Source organism: Pseudorasbora parva, chromosome 1, assembly GCF_024679245.1.
Source record: "Pseudorasbora parva isolate DD20220531a chromosome 1, ASM2467924v1, whole genome shotgun sequence".
NCBI classification, from domain to species: domain Eukaryota; kingdom Metazoa; phylum Chordata; class Actinopteri; order Cypriniformes; family Gobionidae; genus Pseudorasbora; species Pseudorasbora parva.
Window position 1 is genome coordinate 28,316,614 of NC_090172.1, and position 19,655 is coordinate 28,336,268.

The window sequence follows — 19,655 nt, forward strand, 5'->3', positions numbered from 1 at the left end:
CAGAGATTCTACGCCAATGGTTTGTTGTTATAGTGGCAAAAATGTCCCTGACCACGAGGCAATGAACTGTAGTGGGTGACTTTGCGTTTTAGGTGTTTGTGTGTCATGTGAGTAGGAAGGTGTCCTGAGACTGAGAACTGTTTGGATCCCAGTTGAGCATCAACAAGCTTGATGTTCAGTCAGGAGACATGGTGACCAATGTCAGTGTGCGTGAAGACCAGAGTATTACTGCCTGAAGATCAGTCTGTAATGGAGAAATCCTCTTATATTGATGCAGTTCTGCTGACTAAATTAAAAAAAGGAAAATAATTTGGGGCCTATATTTTTGGGGATGCATCACACACTTGGCAATCAGACACAACATTAATCAAAAAAACTCCCAATAAAGTCATCTGCTATATGCACACCTAAAGTGGAAAAGCCTTTCCAAAAGAAGTTATTTTCCCTCAATCAAACAGAATGTCTCTTCTGAGCTGAAAGAAGGAGAGCTGGAGTAAATGGTGGATACGCAGTGAGGCACAGAGGACATGGGGAACACAAGCTAAGTGCTGTGGAGCTCTGTGACGCTGATGCGATGGGACGGGGCCAGTGAGGCGTGAGGAGGAGGAGTGTGGATTGAGGTGGCTTTTGGGACAATGGGCCTGCTCTTCTCCAATAAAACATGAAGGCCTCATCACAGCATTCTGGCCCCACTGTACAGGCTTTGTGTTGGGGACTTCACCACTAACAAGCAGATGACACGAAACGGGATGTCGATTAGCGATTTGTCGGGAATTCGCCGCTATACCTGTCAATTTATGATTCTGAATGATCACCAAGGAAGTACTTGAAGGAAAACTATTGCATTAAATGTGACTTTTCAGTGTAATGTGTTAGATGAATGCCAGCACCCTTTTGACTGTGGCATGTCTGCACTCAGCCAATCTGTACACTTGTCATTCTTCAAGAGGCTGGCACTGATATGTCTATCAGTCTGTCTACTGTATAATCATCTTTGGCTCTGTGTACCTCTGTGCTCTGTTGGACTTATTTTTAAACCCCCGGGAACAAGACAAGAGGCATAGGTTACTATTAGAATGAGTGTTAATGGAAAAACTGACATCAGGGTGGTCAACCTTTCATTTGATGTTGTTGGTAAATGTTTCTCATATAAACTCCAAACTGTTTATTAGCAGAGTAACGCTTTAAATACATTCAGTTCGGAGGTTTTAACCGAATTAAGAAGTTACTATAAGACGGGGCATCAAACAAACTGCAAGTCTGTGTATAAACATCTGTAGGATTTATAAATAGTTCACAGTTCCCTTATGTACAATGGAATTACAGAGGCCTGGCAAGAAAGAATTTGTCTATATTTATACAGATTGTATAAAACAACACTAGGTCAATCAGAAGGGGGGGAAAAGACATGTTCTCAACACCGCACCCCATCGGCTTTACCAAGCTTCTGTACTTTCTTTGTGTGACTATACAATGTCAGGAAACGGGACACAAGACCAGTTGAAGGTGCAAACAGCCTAACACGATTTATGAGCTTTACAATACAGGCCCATTTCCAATCTACGGTTGTGTGTGTCTCACAGCGTTTAAAGGGAAAAGACAAGTAGCTTTCCTTTAAAACAGATGTTCCCATAACTAAGTGCACTCAAATGTCAGGGTTATTTTTAGAATAGCTCAGTTTTTTAACAAACAAATAGAGGATGTGTATAGCTACACCCCTAGACCTTTCACAACAGCCCCAATAAAAAGAAACTTTAAAGTTAGGCTTACAAAGTTTTTATCTCTTGGGTAAACGAATTAATATGCCATTTCTCTCTTTTATTTTTTTACTCTGCTCCCTCCTCCTGATACAGCTGATATGAGATGTCTCCAATAATAAAAGGAGCGGTTCCAATTGGTCCGTACTTTCCCATGAAGGCGATGATTCACTAATGGAGGGGTTGGCTTATCCACCAGCTGCAACGCCACTCTCGAGCCTGCCCCATCTCACTTGATGACCTAATTGGCGAGCAGGTCAGCTATGGAACAGGTTTTACCTATGAACGCTGCTTTCTTTGAAAATTAACATTTAAAACGAGGTAAATGTGAGGTGGTTTCGCCATTTCTCTTTTTTCTCTTCCCCCCCACCACACACTGCACTTCTTTTCACCGAGTCACTTTCGCGTCTTCAGTTCACCTGCCACTTTTGACACGACCTCCGTGTTCCCGCACAAGTTCTGCTGATTCCCGCACGGATCACCAACAGGATCCAGTCGCACTTTAGGACGCGGAAAACCCTGCCAGAAACTTCTGCCAGTCCTTCTGGGTGTCTCAAGTTTATGCACAAGATGAGTACCAAGTCTGACTCCGAGCCAAACAACAACGTCTCTATTGAAGAGGAGGTGAGAGTTCTGTGTGGTTGAGGTGTTGTGAAGAGTAAATCTTTTTATTGTTAAGAGAAATTTGTTTAACATTTATGAAGTGTTTAGGGGAGCCGCGTGTCTCCGAAGTTTTTGCTGTGAGGCTAAAATAAGGGAAAAAAAATCACTCGAGAAGTTCTATTCAAAATGAACCTAAATTATTGACCACCTACGTTTTCTTTGACTTGATTTATTGTTGTTGGGTGTTTTTCTTTTTTTTCTCTTCCTATCAAATGTGCTGGCGTTTTCTTCACGCGTGCGAGTTACATTGCTTTAAAGTTTTTGACTTTGTTTTCCTTTTTTGTAAAGCTTTTAATATGATTAAAGTACATGTGCCTGTTCAATTACTTGTTTGCAAGCATCTGTCAGTCTAGTGATTTAGTTGGTCTTAAACTCGTATACAAAGGCGCAAATCACTGAATGATTGTTTATAATATTTTGTAGGTTATGCTGTAATTTGGAGGTAACTTCATAAATTAAATTTCCACACAGTTCGAACGCATAGACACGTATTACAGATGTTTGCTTGCGGTTTTATATGCGCACATTTAAATGGACAAGGCTGATAAAATGCAGGGCATTTTGATACAGTCATCAATGAATATTAATTTTGTATCTGCAGAAAAGGACAATATAATCACTAAGCACATCTTAAATCCTCTGTTGGATTGTGGATCCTGGAAACCGTTGCTATATACAATTTTAAATGTAATTTAAGTATTTTGCACCTTTTTTATTAATACATTTTATGTATGAAGCACTTTACATTTTAAAGAACATCTCAGTGCTACAAAGGGAGGAAAAAAAGCAGTTAGAGCAATTTAAAAAAAATTAAAATGAACACAAATAAATTACATGATCATTAGAATGTAAATGTGTCAGGTGAAGCACAGCTATATATATATATATATATATATATATATATATATATATATATATATATATATATATATATATATATATATATATATATATATAGGTACTAGGCCATATAATCTACACATCACAGGCCTATTTATACCCACAAAAAATAAATGTATAAAATAAGGTATAGGGCCTGGAACTGTGAGGGCAGAGGAATACTGTTGCGCTGTCGGGGTTGTTGCTGTGGGTCAGAGGAAGGAAGTGCTGTCACGCTGTGTTGTTGTCCATTGCTGTTCCACTGTGTTCATTGTGGCCTCCCACCAAATCAAAGCGAGTGGATGCTCACTTGTTTGTTTCTATAGCCATTTATTTAAATTTGGTCACAAAATTAATTTTCCTTGTGCTTTAAATTGCTGCTGTTTCAATGTCAAATGCCAGGATTTTAGTGAATTGTTTCATAGCAATATTTCCATTTATGCCACAACACATATTTATTTATATTAATATTTAAAATATATTAGGCAATTGATTTATTTCTTGTATTTTACAGGTACGAACTCTGTTTGTCAGTGGTCTGCCAACAGATATCAAACCTCGTGAGCTCTATCTGCTATTCCGACCATTTAAGGTGAACATTTTCTTTGATTGTTTGGCCTAATCTTTTACCTCCCATAGGTCTTAGCTCTTAATTAAATATATTATGCTCACCAGTGCAACAGTAAAAAAATAAATAATAATCACGATTTTCAATTTTAAGGTTCCATTCCAGTTAATTTATTGATTCAGTGAGTGTCAATTTTATAAATTGCAAAATATCAGCTATCCCAATTTTAACACGCAAAGATCTTCATCTCCAGTCACCCGGGTTAGCAGTGCAGTAAAGTGCATCCTCTGTGAATGTCTATCTGACAGTGTTGGCCTCTTATGGGGAGTGCAGCAGGAATTTCTTCCTTTTCAAGCATGTGACTACATTGCTGCTAATTGGATTTCTTTTCCTTTTCAGGGTTATGAGGGTTCACTTATCAAATTAACATCAAAGCAGGTGAGACATTGTTAAATATTACAGCTGACCTGCTTTGCATTATTAAAAATGTGTATCTTTGCACTGCAGTCATGGCTTTTTTTGTTGTTGTTGTTGTTGTTGTTGTTGGTCAACCTAAATTTGGGGCCAGGTGTTTAGCAGGATCCCAGGCCCTATGCAAAGGTGCTGCTGATGGGCCCTCATGTTCCGTGTCAAAATATATTCCAGACTTTTCAAGGGCTACATGATCAGTTGCATTATGAAAACTATTTCTATTAAGGATGACCTACCCAAGTTATCCCCCTTTTTTATGTTGTAAAATGATATAAAAAAAAAAAATGCTCAAAGGACATAAGTGTTGTTGTTTTTTGGCCATTGATTGTTCTTTCTTTTCCAGCCTGTTGGGTTTGTAACCTTTGACAGCCGTTCCGGCGCTGAAGCGGCAAAAAATGCATTAAATGTAAGAAACCAGCCATCTGTAAGAAATGGCTTGAATTATTGAAAATCTGTTGGATGAAGCCCAGCTAGGTTCACATTTGATGTGGTTTGAATGCATTTTGTACTGTATATAAATTAAGACTGCCTTTTGTACTTGTAGTTTCTAGCACAAATGGCCATAGCCTACCTCCCTTTTTTCTCGTAACTCTCATAAAACATTAAATTAACTGCCATCTTAAGTCCATGGTGTCCCATATTCATTATTTTCCAAACTTGTTCAACTGCATAAGACAAATTATATTTGTTTTAAGAAGTACTTGCTAAGACTTGAGCATCTTGTTTTGGGAGAAGCTGCTCTACAGTTGACTATTAATGTTTTCCTCTTGTCTTTAGTGTGTAGTACGTGTCCACCCTTTTAGGTAACCGCTAGCTTTGCTGTTCAGTCACTAGTAGAGTCGTTCACCTGCATGTGGGCACCAGCTTAAGACACTGCACATTTTTACCAGGGTCTGGCAGGCACAACCCATCCCCATTACTCTATCCCCTCCCCCCCTTGTGTCTCCAGGGGGTTCGATTTGACCCTGAAAACCCGCAGACCCTCCGGTTAGAGTTTGCTAAGGCCAACACGAAGATGGCAAAGAGTAAGCTGATGGGCACTCCGAATCCCACAAATATCCACCCAGCTCTAGGAGCGCACTTCATAGCACGGGACCCATGTAAGTTTACGGCCCACATGGTAGTTCACACACTGCAGAGACACACAGACTCTGTAGCTACCCATCTGGAGTAGATCTTAGGAAAACACAAGAAGAAACTAATCCACCTCCACATGCATGTCATTAGCAAATGGCCACTTCTGTTCTGCTGTTTCAACTTAGTTTAGCATTAGCACTTCACATTTCATTCAACCTTTCTTCTGTTCCAAGTCACAGAAATTACCAGTGATCACACGGGTACCAATACTCAGTTCCTGCCTCTGCTGTTTGTATATTTTAAAGTCTGTTGGAATGTGAGGGACTTTGACACCAACAATTTGTCAAACACGCTCTTATTCAACATAATGATTATATTCTGACATGCTGAGCTGGCCTTAGTCTTAACTGATGGTCTGCTATGCCTCCTCAGATGACTTGACAGGGGCAACATTGATTCCAGCATCTCCAGAGGCCTGGTCTCCTTACCCACTCTATACCCCGGAGCTCAGCCCCGGCCTGCCCCACACGGCTTTCACCTACCCAGCAGCAGCTGCCGCCGCAGCAGCTGCACTACATGCTCAGGTGAGCCAGTGTCTATTTTTTTCTTTTTTTCTTGAGGATTTTTTTTTTCTTCATAAAGCAACATGATCCCAGTATAGAAATATTACACTACTTTATGGAAGGCAGTTAGTATGTTGTCTATCGCTTTGCTCGTATTAAATTCTGTAATTTAAATAATGTACAGGCCATAGACAGATTGTTTAAAACAAGTTGATTTGACATAAAAATGTTTAATGTTAGTCTTTAATGTAACCTCCACTTAAATACTTTGGTCAGTTCAAGAACTTATGCCGTTTTGTGTATTTGAAAGAATTAATTTGCATGTCTATCTTTTGTATTGTTCAACTGGTCAAGATTTATATAGGATTTATAAAGTGATATGTAATGCAATATTTTGTTAGAACAGTAATCTAATTACACTGTTGAAGATCTAATTACTTTTAGCAACACTAAGAATTTGCTTTGAAATGGGCCATTCCATTAGTCACATTTGATCTAATGTAAATGTGTTTATTTTTTACACTACAGTAAATGTGCTTTTGTTGGGTGATCTCTTAATGCACACCATTATTAGAACTGTGGATGTTCTTTCTGGCCAAAGTGCCTTATTAGGGGAACCATTCATTTTAACCTCTTTAAAAAAAGTCTTTAAACATTTGCGTATGCTTCCACTTGTAAATATATAATTTTATTACTACATTAGTTGAAGTGCATCAAGAAAGACACTTAAGTATGATTACATGCATGTGTATAACTACTTTTTATTTTATTTTATTTTTTATAAATCACATGGTGTTATAGAGGCTTTGCCGAAGTAACCGTAGTTTGTCTGCTAAAGTTGTGTGAAGCTTAGTGTTAGCGCAATTAAGGTGACGCATTGCTTTCCTGAATAGAAGTTTTTGTAGTCAGGCCTTTAGATTAGTCTGATTTATCAGGTGAAATAATTGTGAAGTTAGGGAAAGTCACATATGTAACTGGTCATGAGCAGATGACAATTTTGCACAGTGTCACATTGTTAATCACGATTTAATGGTTAATGTGTATGTAATATAATTTTTTATAGATGCGGTGGTATCCCTCCACATCAGACTCATCCCAGCCTGGATGGAAATCGAGGCAATTCTGCTAAAAATATAGTAAGGCAGTTACCTCTCCCATGCACTTTTTTTTTTTTTTTGAACATGTGCTTTTAAAAAAAAAAAATCAATGATGATCTTAGTCATTTTTCTCCCTTCCTTTCAGGTTTTCTCTGCAAATGGCGCCTTCCAGCTCCTGTTTAAAATCTATCCAGTTCATTTGAATGTATGGTTTTTGGATGTATTAACTCCTCTGGAATTAGGCCATGAAGAGATGAAATTTGAGCTCATCTTGCTCACTGAGCTTATATTGAAGTCGTATTGCCAACAGCACAAAAAAAGGTATATAGATGGTACAGTAGACCTTAGTAGCTCTTTATGGATCAGCTCCTTGAACTTTTTCCCCCCTTTTATTTTTTTTGAAGAATTTAAGATTCTTAAGGCGTTTCATTTATTCATTCATTGAGATTTGCTCTGGGTCAAAGTAAAATGTGACAATCAACTGACATTGCAGACACAAAGCATGTTAGGTTTGGCATGAAATGTAGCTCTGTGTGTCATTCTAGTATGTCTGTTGCTTTCATGACCAGTGTAACCTTGTATGTCTATTAGCTCGGTCATTTGAAGTTGCTTGCGTTACAAAACCTTGGACAACTCATTTTGATGGGTAATATGGTGTCCAGCCAGATGGTTTCCACTGTAATGAATCAGAGGGAAAGATGGCTTTTCAAAATATGAATCTCAATCTAGAGTGTGTGTGTATATGGGGAGAGGAGTTTGTGCAATTGAAATAAGTAATCTGTATAAGTTATTGGCAACTCTTTCTTTGTATGTTTTGGTGTTTTCTGTTTTTGTATCAATGTCCATTTATAGCAGTTTCAGAGGTTAAGTTGTAATTTTCTTTGGTTTGACTGTGTCAGTGTGGCACAAACTAACAGTATATGGACAGCAAAATTGGCTGCTAACATGAAAATGCTGTTTCAAGTTAATACTCTGAATATAAAGATATGCTACAGTGGTGCATGATTTTAATGTGGGTATAGTAATGGTTAATTCAGAAATTAGAAGTGTATTTGTAAAAAAAAGTGTTTGTACAAATACTACTGTATGATATAGTATTAAAATGGGAATGCATTAAAATGGCTTGTGCTTTTTTTTTGTTTAACTTTTATAAGCGAAGCTGCACTGGGTTCGGTTTCAGTAACTTGCACAGATACATCTTGTACTTAAATTAAACATCATACACCCAGAGTTAGCAGGGATATTGAAGTTTACTTAAGTTTATTAACTAAATCTGCTCACCCTTCCATGGAGCACAAGTGAATGTTTGGCAGAATGTCAAAGATTGCTTTAATTTGTTTTAAAATGACATTAGCTGGTTTCACCAACAATTGACCTAGTCCCAGATAAAAATGCATGTTTGAGCTCTTTAACTGAAAGCAACTTGCAGTAACATCATAATTTTAGTGCTATTTTGTCTTGGTATTCATACCAGTAATGGGACTTGGGTCACTCAAAAATGAAAATTCATTAGTTGCTTACCCTCATGTTCCAAACCTGTAAGACTTTCGTTTTTGTAAGTTTTTTTTTTTTGCATTTCTGACCCAAAAATTAAATTACCACTTTCAAGACACAGAAAGGTAAAGTTACAATTGACTAGCCAGCGTTTTGTGCGCAAAAACAATTTTTCAAAAAAAGTTTTTTTTTTTTTTTAAATATCCCTTTAATTGTCCCAATCAAACAAGGCCTGTCCTAGCTTAATCTGTCTATGAAACATTTGCCCACACCGTCTTAAAAGTGTAAGATTGTGGCCAAAACATACCCTGGAAATCTAGACGCACCCTAGTGGCAGCAAATCTAATCTGCCCGCGAGTGTCGTCTAGCAACTCTCAATACAATTCTGAGCTGTAAACGCCAAACTCTGGTCGGGCCAATTACGAGTAGGTGGGTGGGGCTTAACATAATGACGGCAGAGTTGCGCTTGCGTGCTTCCGGTAAACACAGACACTGGTGAACGGTTGTCTTTCAAGTCAGCTTTGACCGCTACTGGCAGACTTGGAGTTAAGCTTTTCTCTGAGAACAGCACTGAAGTTCACTGAACATTCTTAAGAAGGAAAGCTGTTATCAGTTTTGCCGACCGGATGCGGCGAAAGTTTAATCTTTCAACTAGCTCTGGTTGGTTGTAGCACTATCCAATTGCGTGCACGCCATGCAAAGGGAGTTTGAAAGACAACCGTTTATCCAGCCCCTTGGATTGAGCCCTGTCAATGAGTTTCCAGACCAAACATCTTGATGTGGGTCAGGCTAGCCAAAACTGTACTGCGATCCCTTTCAAAGGACTGTAGAGCGGCGTATCCTCTCTCTCTCCCCCTCCCCCCTGACACAAGGTTGCCAGATAGGCTGCAGGATCCATCAGGAATGTTTGTAGCTGTGGTAACTAGATCAGAGCGGGCAACCCGGATGCTGAGACACTACTGACTTTGTAATTGGTAGGTGGTGGTGCTTCAGGCCAAAACACATGTCAACATCCTACTCTAAAAAAAAAAAAAAATTGGATTTAGAGTCTGTGACGTCACCCATAGGATTCTGATAAGCCGTTCTGAAACGTGAAGTAGGGGGATGCTGGCCATTTCAAGATGCATCTTGCCATCGTGTGTCACTCCCGGATAACAGAAAATGGGCAAAAAGGTGGTATGTGGGCGGAGCTTAGGTGACACAATTACTATAGATGGCAGATAAATGGCTGTCCATCTGTCACTCAAAGTAACCACACCCTTAATTATGCAGAACTTTAAGGCTTTATGAAATGTAAATGAATGAGTTATAAAATGTAATGAAGGCCAAAATTAGACCAAAAACACAATTTGTACCAGGCTGGAAAAAAGTTTTGTTTTTTTTTTTTTTTTTTTCTGCTGTAAAGTTTTTTATTTTATTTATTTTTTAATAAAATTTTTAACATGGGGTTCAATGAGATTTTTCTCCCTTCTGGAGCCTGTCTCTAGTGGCCAGTCGAGGAATTGCAGTTTACATTACTTCCGTATTGGCTCCTAGAGAGATCACAGGAGGATGCCGCTTGGTCAACATCAACATCAGGGCTGCAAAAACAACTTTTAAATGACAATATCCTGGCCAGACTACGGTTGTCAGTGATCAGTATTTCTTAATGTCTAGTGACATCAGGGACATTTTATGATTCATTGAAATACACTTTTTTACATAGGCCTACCTTTAAAACATAACTGCTTGGCTTGATCCACACCTGTAATGTTTTTCTCTAAGGCACGTTTATAAAAGCTAATTTAATGTCCTTTAATCCTGGCTTAATAAACCCTGTCTGTGAAACCATGCAAGGTTCAATAAACAGAGCGATTCCAATAATGTTCTTACACCGACGGTGTTCGGACGGGCCTATCTATTTGAACAGAAGACAAACAGATAATGTAAGATCAGTGCTGCCCTCTGGAGGAAATGACTCAGTAGTCTTGTAATTGTTTTTAAAATAGGCTACACGCCGAGCAAGATGCTACTGAACTATAAAACAATGCGCCTGTTAAACACGTTTTTATTTATTGTATGGTGTTGAGTCCAATATGAAATTTGTCTTCGATAAAGACTTAATAGTGCATGCGCTCTCCATGGTCCTGACTTCTGCCAATAAAAGCAATTAGCACGTGACGTTTCAAATACTTAAACGTAAAGCCACACTCGCACTCACACAGATCTGGAACAATTTATATAATCGAAAACCAAGACATTAAATGTATTGTTAGATCTATATTCACCTCATAAAGCTCTTAAAATGCGATGTATTGGACGTCATGCAGACGCCGCGTTGCCTATAAATTAGAATAATTAACTTGTGTGTGAGGAAATACAATTCAAACAGAAAACACGTTGTAATAAATCTAATATTATAGTTAAAAATAAAAATAAAGGGTTCAAACGGTAAATTAGCCTTGAGAAATAATTGTGCCCGCCCTCTCATGAATAAACATCAACCTGCATTCTGTGATTGGTTAAGAGGACAGAGGACAACTGGATCCCAGAGTGTGTGACTTGAACACAGGTGTTGTAAATTAGGCCAAATTTTCATTCGAAAGGTTTAAGTAGACTTTAGGAGCATTAAACTGGGTGTTGTTTTCGATAATTTTGTTCTACCATGGCGTTTTCTTTGGTGAGTAGTTCAGAAAGAGAACGTCTTGCATTACGTTTTTAGTAAATCCATGAGGTGTGTGATAAATGTTTTTTTGTTTGTTTTTTTGGCCCTCGTTTATTACTTTTATAAAGTTTAGGTTTTGTAAAAACAATTAGTACTCCATTACGTTTTGTTGAGCATGCAGAAATGCTAGCTGTTACGATAGCCAGTATTATCAGAAACTGTTGTTTACAGCTAGATAGAGGTCAATTAATATAGTTGCCATTGAGGGTTGTCCAGTCTAATCAATCATTGGGTGCTTTGTTCAGTTTCACAGCTTAACTGGACCCTGAACAAATTGCACTACATATTAATTTACAGGCATATTATGCTCCATCACACTGGTAAAAATGGCAAGAAATGCCATGGCCTATGATGTTTTAATGTCTTCCTAACTGAAATGAAAAGGGGGCAGGGTAGGAATCAGGCCTATAGTTGTGTCCCAAATGATGTGCTACTTGCGATGTACTTAAACTATGTAGGCTACTCAACTGCTTGGTGTGTAAGGTTTAGATTCTGATAGCCCTTCCTTTTTGGCTAGGCAAGTAAAGCGCCAACATTTAAGTCTATGAAGTGTCCAACATTCCACACCATTTTTGTTCTGTTAGGTGCATCATCCATCTGGGAAACGTACTACTCTCAGAATTGTACTACAAAATGGTTTAGCAAATTGGGACACGCCTATATGTCTTGCCCTGAGTGATACTTGTATCTGTTTTGTTCTGACAGAGAGAAAATCCCAGACTTCTTAACTGCCTGGATTCTGACATTCCAGCCCTGTCCACATGCAGCAATGCAGACACGTTCTGCAGAATGAACACCATGCTAGGCAACTCTCTGGATCTGAGCGGGGTGTGCACGACTCCTACTGCCAAGTGCAAGCGAGACCCTTTTAATGGTAAATTATATATATTTTTGATTAAGTAGAGCAGTATGTACATCGTTCCTTAATATATGTACAGGCACAATAACGATACATATTTCAGTCCTCTTTGTTTGCTCCCCACGTTCACAAGCATCTGCTGCAGTGCTGTCTGCACTTTCGGCTTTGGCCCTGCATTCGAGCTTCATGTGCTCAGGGAATCATTACAGCAACGGTCATGTAATGTCATGCAGGCGAGACGGAGGATGCTGAATCAGGGCTGGAGCAAGCAGTTGGACTCTGTCCAGTTCTGCACGAGCAGCCCAGATTGCTCATTCTTCAGCTACTTAGCCAATAGCAACAGTCCTGCGATTCACTGGAGTTTATCTCTTAGCCTGCAGCTAGCGGCGAGCTCTCTCTCCCTGCCACCTCGAACAGGAGCTTGAGCCAGAGGTGGGAGGGGGGTGCTGCCTCTTTGCAGGAGAATTTGTCAGGAATGCACGTTGGTGTGGCATCAGAGGAGGCCAGGGACTGATGTCATTAGCAAGGGGCTGTGAGGGCAGCAGCGCCTGGGTCACATGCAGGGTGGGTCGTCTCTGCAGAGACAGCTGCTCCTGTGCAGTTTAGCCAGGCGGAGGGAGACTATCTGTGATTTACTAGAGTCTGGGGCGCCAATGCTTTCTTGAATGTGCATGCCTTTTATTCCCACTGCTGATGCAGAGTCACCCAACTGTTTTATTTCTCGACTCTGTTAACAGATCGTCCCGACTCTGACCTGTCTGCGGTCCGGAGCAGGATGCTTTTTCCTAGCGGTGGCCAGGACTCATCCAGGGGTCTGCCTGATGTCAATAACTGGGGTCTGGGCCTACAGTCTCTCAGCCTGTCTGACTGGGAGAGACCATGGAGCAGCCATGACACTGATCCTTCCACACAGACCAACACGGCCTCACGTGAGTGACATGAATAACTTTAAAGCAGCCTAATTATAACATTTTGTAAACACTGAAGTAACCCCATTTCATCATTAATGCAATATTCATTTAAAGTGATTCTTGATCGCTTTTTCCATACACCATAATAGTTTAAATTGTTTTCTTTCTGCTGTACTTGTCTCACATTGTTTACAACTCTGACTCAAGCCGCATTGACTTTGGTTGGAGATGAACCAGCTCAGTGTCATATGTTAAACAGAACTACATGTGCATTTGAAGTGACACTTTATTAGTCTTTATTGGTATCCGTGTCCTGACCTAGAGCAGGTTTAAACCTTTCTTGAGCCTCGAGTCAGTCTCTTGTTGACTGTTGCCACAGATTCTCTGCCTGCCTCATTTTGTTGGTAATTCTCTATAGTTTGCTGAGATGAGAGCTGTCTTTTTTCAGTTGTTTTGATGTCGTATTGTGCATGCAAAGTCATCTCTTTTGCTTTCATTATTTCTTTGGGGATGATGATTTTTTTTTTAAATAACCTCTTGTCACCCAATTCTGATTTTCAGTGCAAGGTATTTTAGGTACTCCCAGCCAGCTCTCAAACAAGCTTCCACGCTACTCTGAGTCTTCCATTGGTGCCACAGACTTCCTAGAAAAATTTCCCGGCATGGCACGCTTAAACTCCCAATCTTTCCTGGACTCTCACTCCATTAGCCCTGTGGACTCTGAGACCAGTGGCTTCAGCTCTGGTTCTGATCACCTCTCGGACCTGCTGGTAAGTGCCCACCAGAGTTTTGTTCCTCTCGACAGTAGCATTAGCATCTGGCTTGCTCACTGGGGGTTTATACATTTATGAAGTGACTTTTCTTGCAGCTTTATGATATTAACAATGTCTTGTGTAATTTGTCAAACCCTGTTAGAATAGGCCTCACAAAATTGTATAAAATGTACTCTTGTAGCTATACTAAGATGTTACAAAAATGTTATGCTATTTCTCAGCATTGTTGGCTGCTAAATAAAAGTTTAAAATGTATTAATTATCTGGGGCTGGATTTGCAAAATATTAGTCTTGTTCTTGGATTCCTTTAGTCTTGTTATAAAGACAAATCTTAAGTTAGAAAAGTAGTTATAAATAGTTAGGGAATACAAAGTGTTTAACTATTAATCTAATTTCCTGATAAAAATTCTTAAATTGTTGTTGATTTTTAGATTTCTCTTAAATTGAAGTTATTTATTTATAAATAAGATTAAAATGTATTGATTTGATTGTTTGGTATGTAAATAGCCCTGATATTAACATGGCATTAAACTTGATAAACTCTGTAGGGTGAAATGACTAGGAGTTTGTGGTCCTTGTGCTATCACTTTGGCACACCTAACTTCTCTCCTGCCTTTTTCAGTCTTCCTTGAGGATCTCTCCATCTGTGCCCTTCCTTATGTCCAGTATGCAGAGGGATCCCCTCAAGCTAGCTTTCGGCTCTCGTCTGGACCACAGCAGCTCTCCTCTCACACCCCCACCTAGTGCCACCCCAAGCGGTGGTCTGTCCCACCGCTGGCCTGGTGCCTCCATCTGGCCCAACTGGGACCTGATGAAGACCCCTGAGAGCCCTTTCAGCATTGAAAGAGAGGCCTGGCTTCACCGACAGGCTGCTTGTATGGCCTGTTGCATTCTACTGTTGTGCATGATCTCAAAGGCTACCCCTTCTCCCTCTCACTGAAAAACTCTGAACAACACTCACCTTGAACATTTGTTCTAACCTGGTGTACTGTGCTTAACTTGTGTAATTGTGCTTCACAGCAATCAATGAAGCTACCTTCACATGGAGTGGACAGCTGCCCCCCAGACACTACCAAAATCCCATTTATTCCTGCAAGGTCTTTTTAGGAGGTGTTCCATGGGACATCACTGAAGGTAGGAGGATTAGCCTTTCCACAAATACTAAGCACAAACTGTTTAACATGCTGCTTGAGCAACAAATCAGCATATTAGAATGATTTCTAAAGGATCATGTGACTGACTGGATTAATGACTGCTGAATTTATTAAAGAAACTTTTAAATGGAAAAGCATGTTGTAAAAATTCAGACTGATTCTGAGCCTAAACTTAGTGGTACAGTAGATGTGGCTTTTTTTTCCTTCTCCACACTAATGACTTTTCTCAATGTCCCCAGCTGGTCTGATAAACACTTTTAAATGCTATGGCCCTCTAAGTGTTGAGTGGCCAGGTAAGGATGGCAAGCACCCTCGCTGTCCTCCGAAAGGTAATATGCCCAAAGGTAATGCTAAAAGGGTAGGAAACTTATTTTATTACAGCACTGTGGCAGGATGGTGTGGTTTATGGCACTCAACTTCTTGGTGGCTATAACAACCTTCATAAAACCTCATACACATGGTGGTAATTGTTCTGGGAATTAAGGTTGTTTTTACGTAATGTCGTAATATTCATACCCAAGTTTGTTGTAGTTATGTACAATCTGCAATTTGGGAGGTGGCAGTAAGGAAATTGAAATGAGAAACATTTTGACCGAGTGAGACTTGCATGATACCCTTTACTCTTGTTCCAGGTTATGTGTACTTGGTGTTTGAATCAGACAAGTCTGTGCGTGCCCTTCTTCAGGACTGTACTGAGGACTTGCTCCATCCTGAGGGCTACAGCGAGTATTACTTCAAAATGTCCAGCAGAAGGATGCGCTGCAAAGATGTAAGCTTGTATATCATTCTAATGTGCAGATGGGCCTTGGTAGTATAATACCTTTTTGAAGAGCCAGCAGCTATATCACCCTGTTGCCCAGTGAAGCCAAGACGGGCTGCACTTTTTCAACAGCTACCTAGTTTTCCCAGGAGGTTTCCCATCCAGGTACTGTTAGTGAGGCCAGCAGGGGGTGCTCTTTGTTGTTGTTATTTATTTATTTTTATTTTAAATGCCCCATTACAGTGGGACTGGGGACAATACTTTGACAAGCACCATGCTTTTAATGTAATGTTAACGGTTTAACACTATATTCAGAGGACTGTGCTTGTTGAAGTTAAGGTCCTGACCCTCTGAAGTCATTAAATCCCATGGCACTTGTAAAAGTGTGGTATAACCCTGGTGTCTTGGCCAATTTCCTGCTGTTGGCCCTTGCCAATCATGGCCTCCAAATCCCCATCCATTGAATTGGCTTAATGACATGCTCTCCTCTTCACCTAAAGCTGGTGTGTGGTGAGCACAATGGTGCGGTTGTACTGTGGCTGCCATAGCATCCAAGTGGATGCTGCACTTGTGGTGGATGAGGAGAGATCCGCTGACATGGTTGTCAAGCTTTTTTTAATTTATTATTGAGTGTAGTTACATATGAAAGCATTAAATAAATGCCTCCTTCACAGTGGGGATTTATAATTGACTGTTATACAAAAAGTTTGTGAGTGAATGTTTTTGACTTACTTTCTGAATTGTTTTACTTTTAAAATGGGCCATTTCTTTGTTTGAGAAATGCTGACCTGTCATTTCTTGGCCTTTTCAGGCACAGGTGATCCCGTGGGTGATTTCGGACAGTAACTATGTGAGCTGCCCCTCTCAGAGGCTGGACCCTAGGAATACTGTGTTTGTAGGAGCTCTGCATGGTATGCTCAATGCCGAGGCCCTGGCCAGCATCATGAATGATCTGTTTGGAGGAGTTGTGTATGCAGGCATTGACACAGACAAGCACAAGTACCCCATTGGTGAGTATTTTTTTTTTTTTTTTTTTTTAAATCATAAGTGTTGTACTGTGGTTTGACACAGTCCCCCTCTTTTGTTTTTAAAGGATCTGGACGTGTAACCTTTAACAACCAGCGCAGTTATCTAAAAGCTGTGAGTGCTGCATTTGTCGAGATCAAGACGCCCAAATTTACAAAGAAGGTAGAGAAACGTTATAGCCTTATTTTAAGTGTTGGTATCTGAGTACAAACTTTGCTTGCTTTTGCCTGCACTGAATATACTTGTGCTGGGTAAGTCTCATTGTTTTAAACTAGGGATGTCAATTTAATTGCGCCTTTTATCATTTGTAAACTGATGTTTAATTAAGATTAAACTTGTATTAAGATTGATCTTCCAGTGTATTGGGGCATCACGCTCGGACTGCAGAGATTTTTGCTCTGTGTAAAAACATACCTGGAGTCTAATAAAAGTTGAACAGAATGTGGTAGCTTGTAGGCAATAACTGCACTTGTTTTAGAATTGTAATATTAAAGGGTTAGTTCACCCAAATTAAATTGATGTCATTAATTACTCGCCCTAATGTCGTTCCACATCCGGAACACAGTTTAAGATATATTTAGTCCGAGAGTGTATGCACCCTATACTGTCCATGTTCAGAAAGAAAATAAAAACATCATCAAAGTAGTCCATACGAGACATCAGTTAGTTCATTAGAATCTCTTGAAGCATCAAATATGTTTTGGTCCAAAAATAACAAACTGACAGCTAGCTGTGTCTTTAGTATGCCACTCTATTTTTTATTTTATGGGTATGGTTTTGCTTTTATAGGTTCAGATTGACCCATACCTGGAAGATGCCATCTGTCAATCATGCAGTCGTGAGCCTGGGCCGTTCTTTTGCAGGGACAAGGTGAATAATTGTCCCGCTCCTTTTTATCAGCTTAAATTTCTTGACTCTGTATAATGCCGTTCATTTTCCCCATCCCTCTAGACCTGCTTTAAATACTATTGTCGCTCCTGCTGGCATAGGCAGCACTCCATGGACATCCTCAGTAACCACCGCCCTCTTATGCGAAATCAGAAGAAACGGGACACCAACTGAAACGCGCATGGCAGCACGATGCCTCAGCCTGGATGTCCATTTGCGCCTGCTCCCATTGGGGCACTGCTCCAGAGTCGGCCCCCATTCAAAAGGCCCTCCAAGGAGTTGGGGCATGGGGAAACACTGTAGAAAGTTCACTGTTGCACTTTCTTTTTTTTAGTTTGGCTTGTTCACTTTGGCACTGTACACAGTGAGATGGGTTAGCTGGGGCCCGTGGATGGGAAGACCCAGAGTTTTTGACCAAGTTGAGATTCAGGCCATGGTTGAATTTCCTTTTTTTTTCTTCTTTTTATATAGGTTGCTATTTTGTTTTGATCATTCTAAAGTCTCATGGTTTAACAGATGGAAGCCATTCAGTGCCTTTAATTGGTTTTCCCCTTTCCACACTAGCTGCTTTTTTCTGGCACTTTTTTTGCCATTTTTTTACGTTTTTGAGATGCAACTACAAAAGCCAGGTTTCCATCATGACATTTTCACAGTTTTAGTTTTCATAAATTTTTACATGAAACAGTTTTAAGGTATGGCATGGAAAAGGTTGTATAGCAATCTAACTGGCGGCTTTTTAATTTTGCGCTTTTTTTTTTCCTTTTTTTTTTTTTTTTTCCTCCTCCATGGTTTTTGGAGTGTTTTTGCCTTATCAGTGTTCTGTTTGGTAGAACCAGAGGTTTGCGCCTAACCCTGCAGATCTAATTGCCAATCCAGATCAATTTCAGTGCGTGCCTCCACTAGGCATAGCTTTTTACTGCTCTCAATCAAATTTCAAACCACCTTAATATATTAATCCAGAAATGAGACTGGCCATTGACTGCACGTAGTTTTATTGCACTTTTTAATTTGCACTTTGTAAAGGGGTAGGTTTTTAATCACTTGTATTGTACTTCAGCAGGTGTTGTGGGTGAGCCCATCTGGCTGCTTGTTGTATTTAAAACTAGACTTCCCTTGAATGTACCAAGAGCCTTAGCAGACTAAATGCAAATGTCACTTTAATCATCTGCTGAAAGTCTGAATGGATAACATTATTCAGAACTAAGACTGTCCTTTTTTTTCTCACATATGCATTCCATGCAGAGCAATTTCCCAAGCTCCTGTCATTCTACCTCGTCTGCCAAGTTTGCTTAAGGTGAAGTTTAAATTTTTGACTGGGCACAATAAAGGTGTTTAAGCATTACTCCTGTTGTATCTTTTTTGGGGGGGCCTGAATATATATATTTGAATGTTGCAAAAGCAGAGGTTGTCACAAGTATTGTCCACTAGGTGGAAGTGCTGCATTTGCCACTCAAGGAACTCCTGCCACACTTAAATGTGACTTGCTTGGCTGTTACTTGTACATGTTTCGCTTTCCCTTGCACTTGCGGTTACATTATGGCTGACCTTTGGAATTGAGAGCTATGGATTAAAGGAATTATTTTTATTTTTTTTAAATAAATGGGCACTGCTGTTAGAGAATGTCAGCCCTGCTGGTTACAGCTAGGAACAGCTTTTCAGTTCCAGATGGTATGGGGAAGGAGGGATGTCTGAAACTGAAATCTATTGTCTGAAAGGAACCTAAGGTTGACCCTCACTACATGTGGGTGGCAGTGGTTCATGTAGGTTGTCTACAAACCAGAAGGTTGGTGATTCAATCCCCGCTTCCACCTCACCAAGTGTCAAGGTGTCCATGAGCAAGACACCTAACCCCAGCTGCTCCTGATGAGCTGGATGGCGCCTTACATGGCTGACATCGCCTTCGGTGTATGAATGGGTGAATGTGAGGCAAAAAATCTAAAGCACTTTGGATGGCCATAGGGTCTGTTGAAAGCGCTATATAAATGCAGTCCATTTATTTACCATTTACATT

General features: G+C 40.0%; 2 protein-coding genes across 5 annotated transcripts; both read left to right on the plus strand.

The window, feature by feature from the left end:
* The first annotated feature begins 1,908 nt into the window (after positions 1-1,908).
* On the plus strand, positions 1,909-8,194 carry rbpms2b (RNA binding protein, mRNA processing factor 2b). 2 transcript variants are annotated; one of them, XM_067437498.1, is made up of 9 exons: positions 1,909-2,078; positions 2,172-2,381; positions 3,814-3,891; positions 4,267-4,305; positions 4,682-4,744; positions 5,288-5,438; positions 5,848-5,999; positions 7,042-7,114; positions 7,221-8,194. In XM_067437498.1, the coding sequence occupies exons 2-8, from the start codon at positions 2,319-2,321 to the stop codon at positions 7,105-7,107; spliced, it is 612 nt and encodes a 203-aa protein (XP_067293599.1). In that variant the 5' UTR covers positions 1,909-2,078; positions 2,172-2,318; the 3' UTR covers positions 7,108-7,114; positions 7,221-8,194. The 2 variants fall into 2 exon arrangements, with proteins under 2 accessions (XP_067293599.1, XP_067293600.1); XM_067437499.1 differs by having other exon boundaries at positions 1,918-2,013.
* Positions 8,195-11,095: 2,901 nt separating this feature from the next.
* cpeb1b (cytoplasmic polyadenylation element binding protein 1b) lies at positions 11,096-18,986 on the plus strand. 3 transcript variants are annotated; one of them, XM_067449827.1, is made up of 12 exons: positions 11,096-11,228; positions 11,979-12,147; positions 12,870-13,061; positions 13,605-13,813; positions 14,439-14,691; positions 14,837-14,950; positions 15,210-15,314; positions 15,603-15,739; positions 16,542-16,740; positions 16,824-16,918; positions 17,546-17,626; positions 17,708-18,986. In XM_067449827.1, exons 1-12 carry the CDS (start codon positions 11,214-11,216, stop codon positions 17,816-17,818), a joined length of 1,680 nt encoding a protein of 559 aa, XP_067305928.1. In that variant the 5' UTR covers positions 11,096-11,213; the 3' UTR covers positions 17,819-18,986. The 3 variants fall into 3 exon arrangements, with proteins under 3 accessions (XP_067305928.1, XP_067305936.1, XP_067305943.1); XM_067449835.1 differs by having other exon boundaries at positions 15,210-15,299; XM_067449842.1 differs by lacking the exons at positions 11,096-11,228; positions 11,979-12,147 and adding an exon at positions 12,567-12,696.
* Positions 18,987-19,655: the final 669 nt, after the last annotated feature.

Bases quoted from the DNA above. Each gene is read 5' to 3' on its own strand.
- rbpms2b (XM_067437498.1), top strand. From the start codon at position 2,319: ATGCACAAGATGAGTACCAAGTCTGACTCCGAGCCAAACAACAACGTC. The intron at 2,382-3,813 runs GTGAGAGTTCTG...TGTATTTTACAG, and splicing joins ACGTCTCTATTGAAGAGGAG to GTACGAACTCTGTTTGTCAG. The intron at 4,306-4,681 runs GTGAGACATTGT...TTTCTTTTCCAG, and splicing joins TCAAATTAACATCAAAGCAG to CCTGTTGGGTTTGTAACCTT.
- cpeb1b (XM_067449827.1), top strand. The intron at 12,148-12,869 runs GTAAATTATATA...CTCTGTTAACAG, and splicing joins CAAGCGAGACCCTTTTAATG to ATCGTCCCGACTCTGACCTG. The intron at 15,740-16,541 runs GTAAGCTTGTAT...TGGCCTTTTCAG, and splicing joins GAAGGATGCGCTGCAAAGAT to GCACAGGTGATCCCGTGGGT.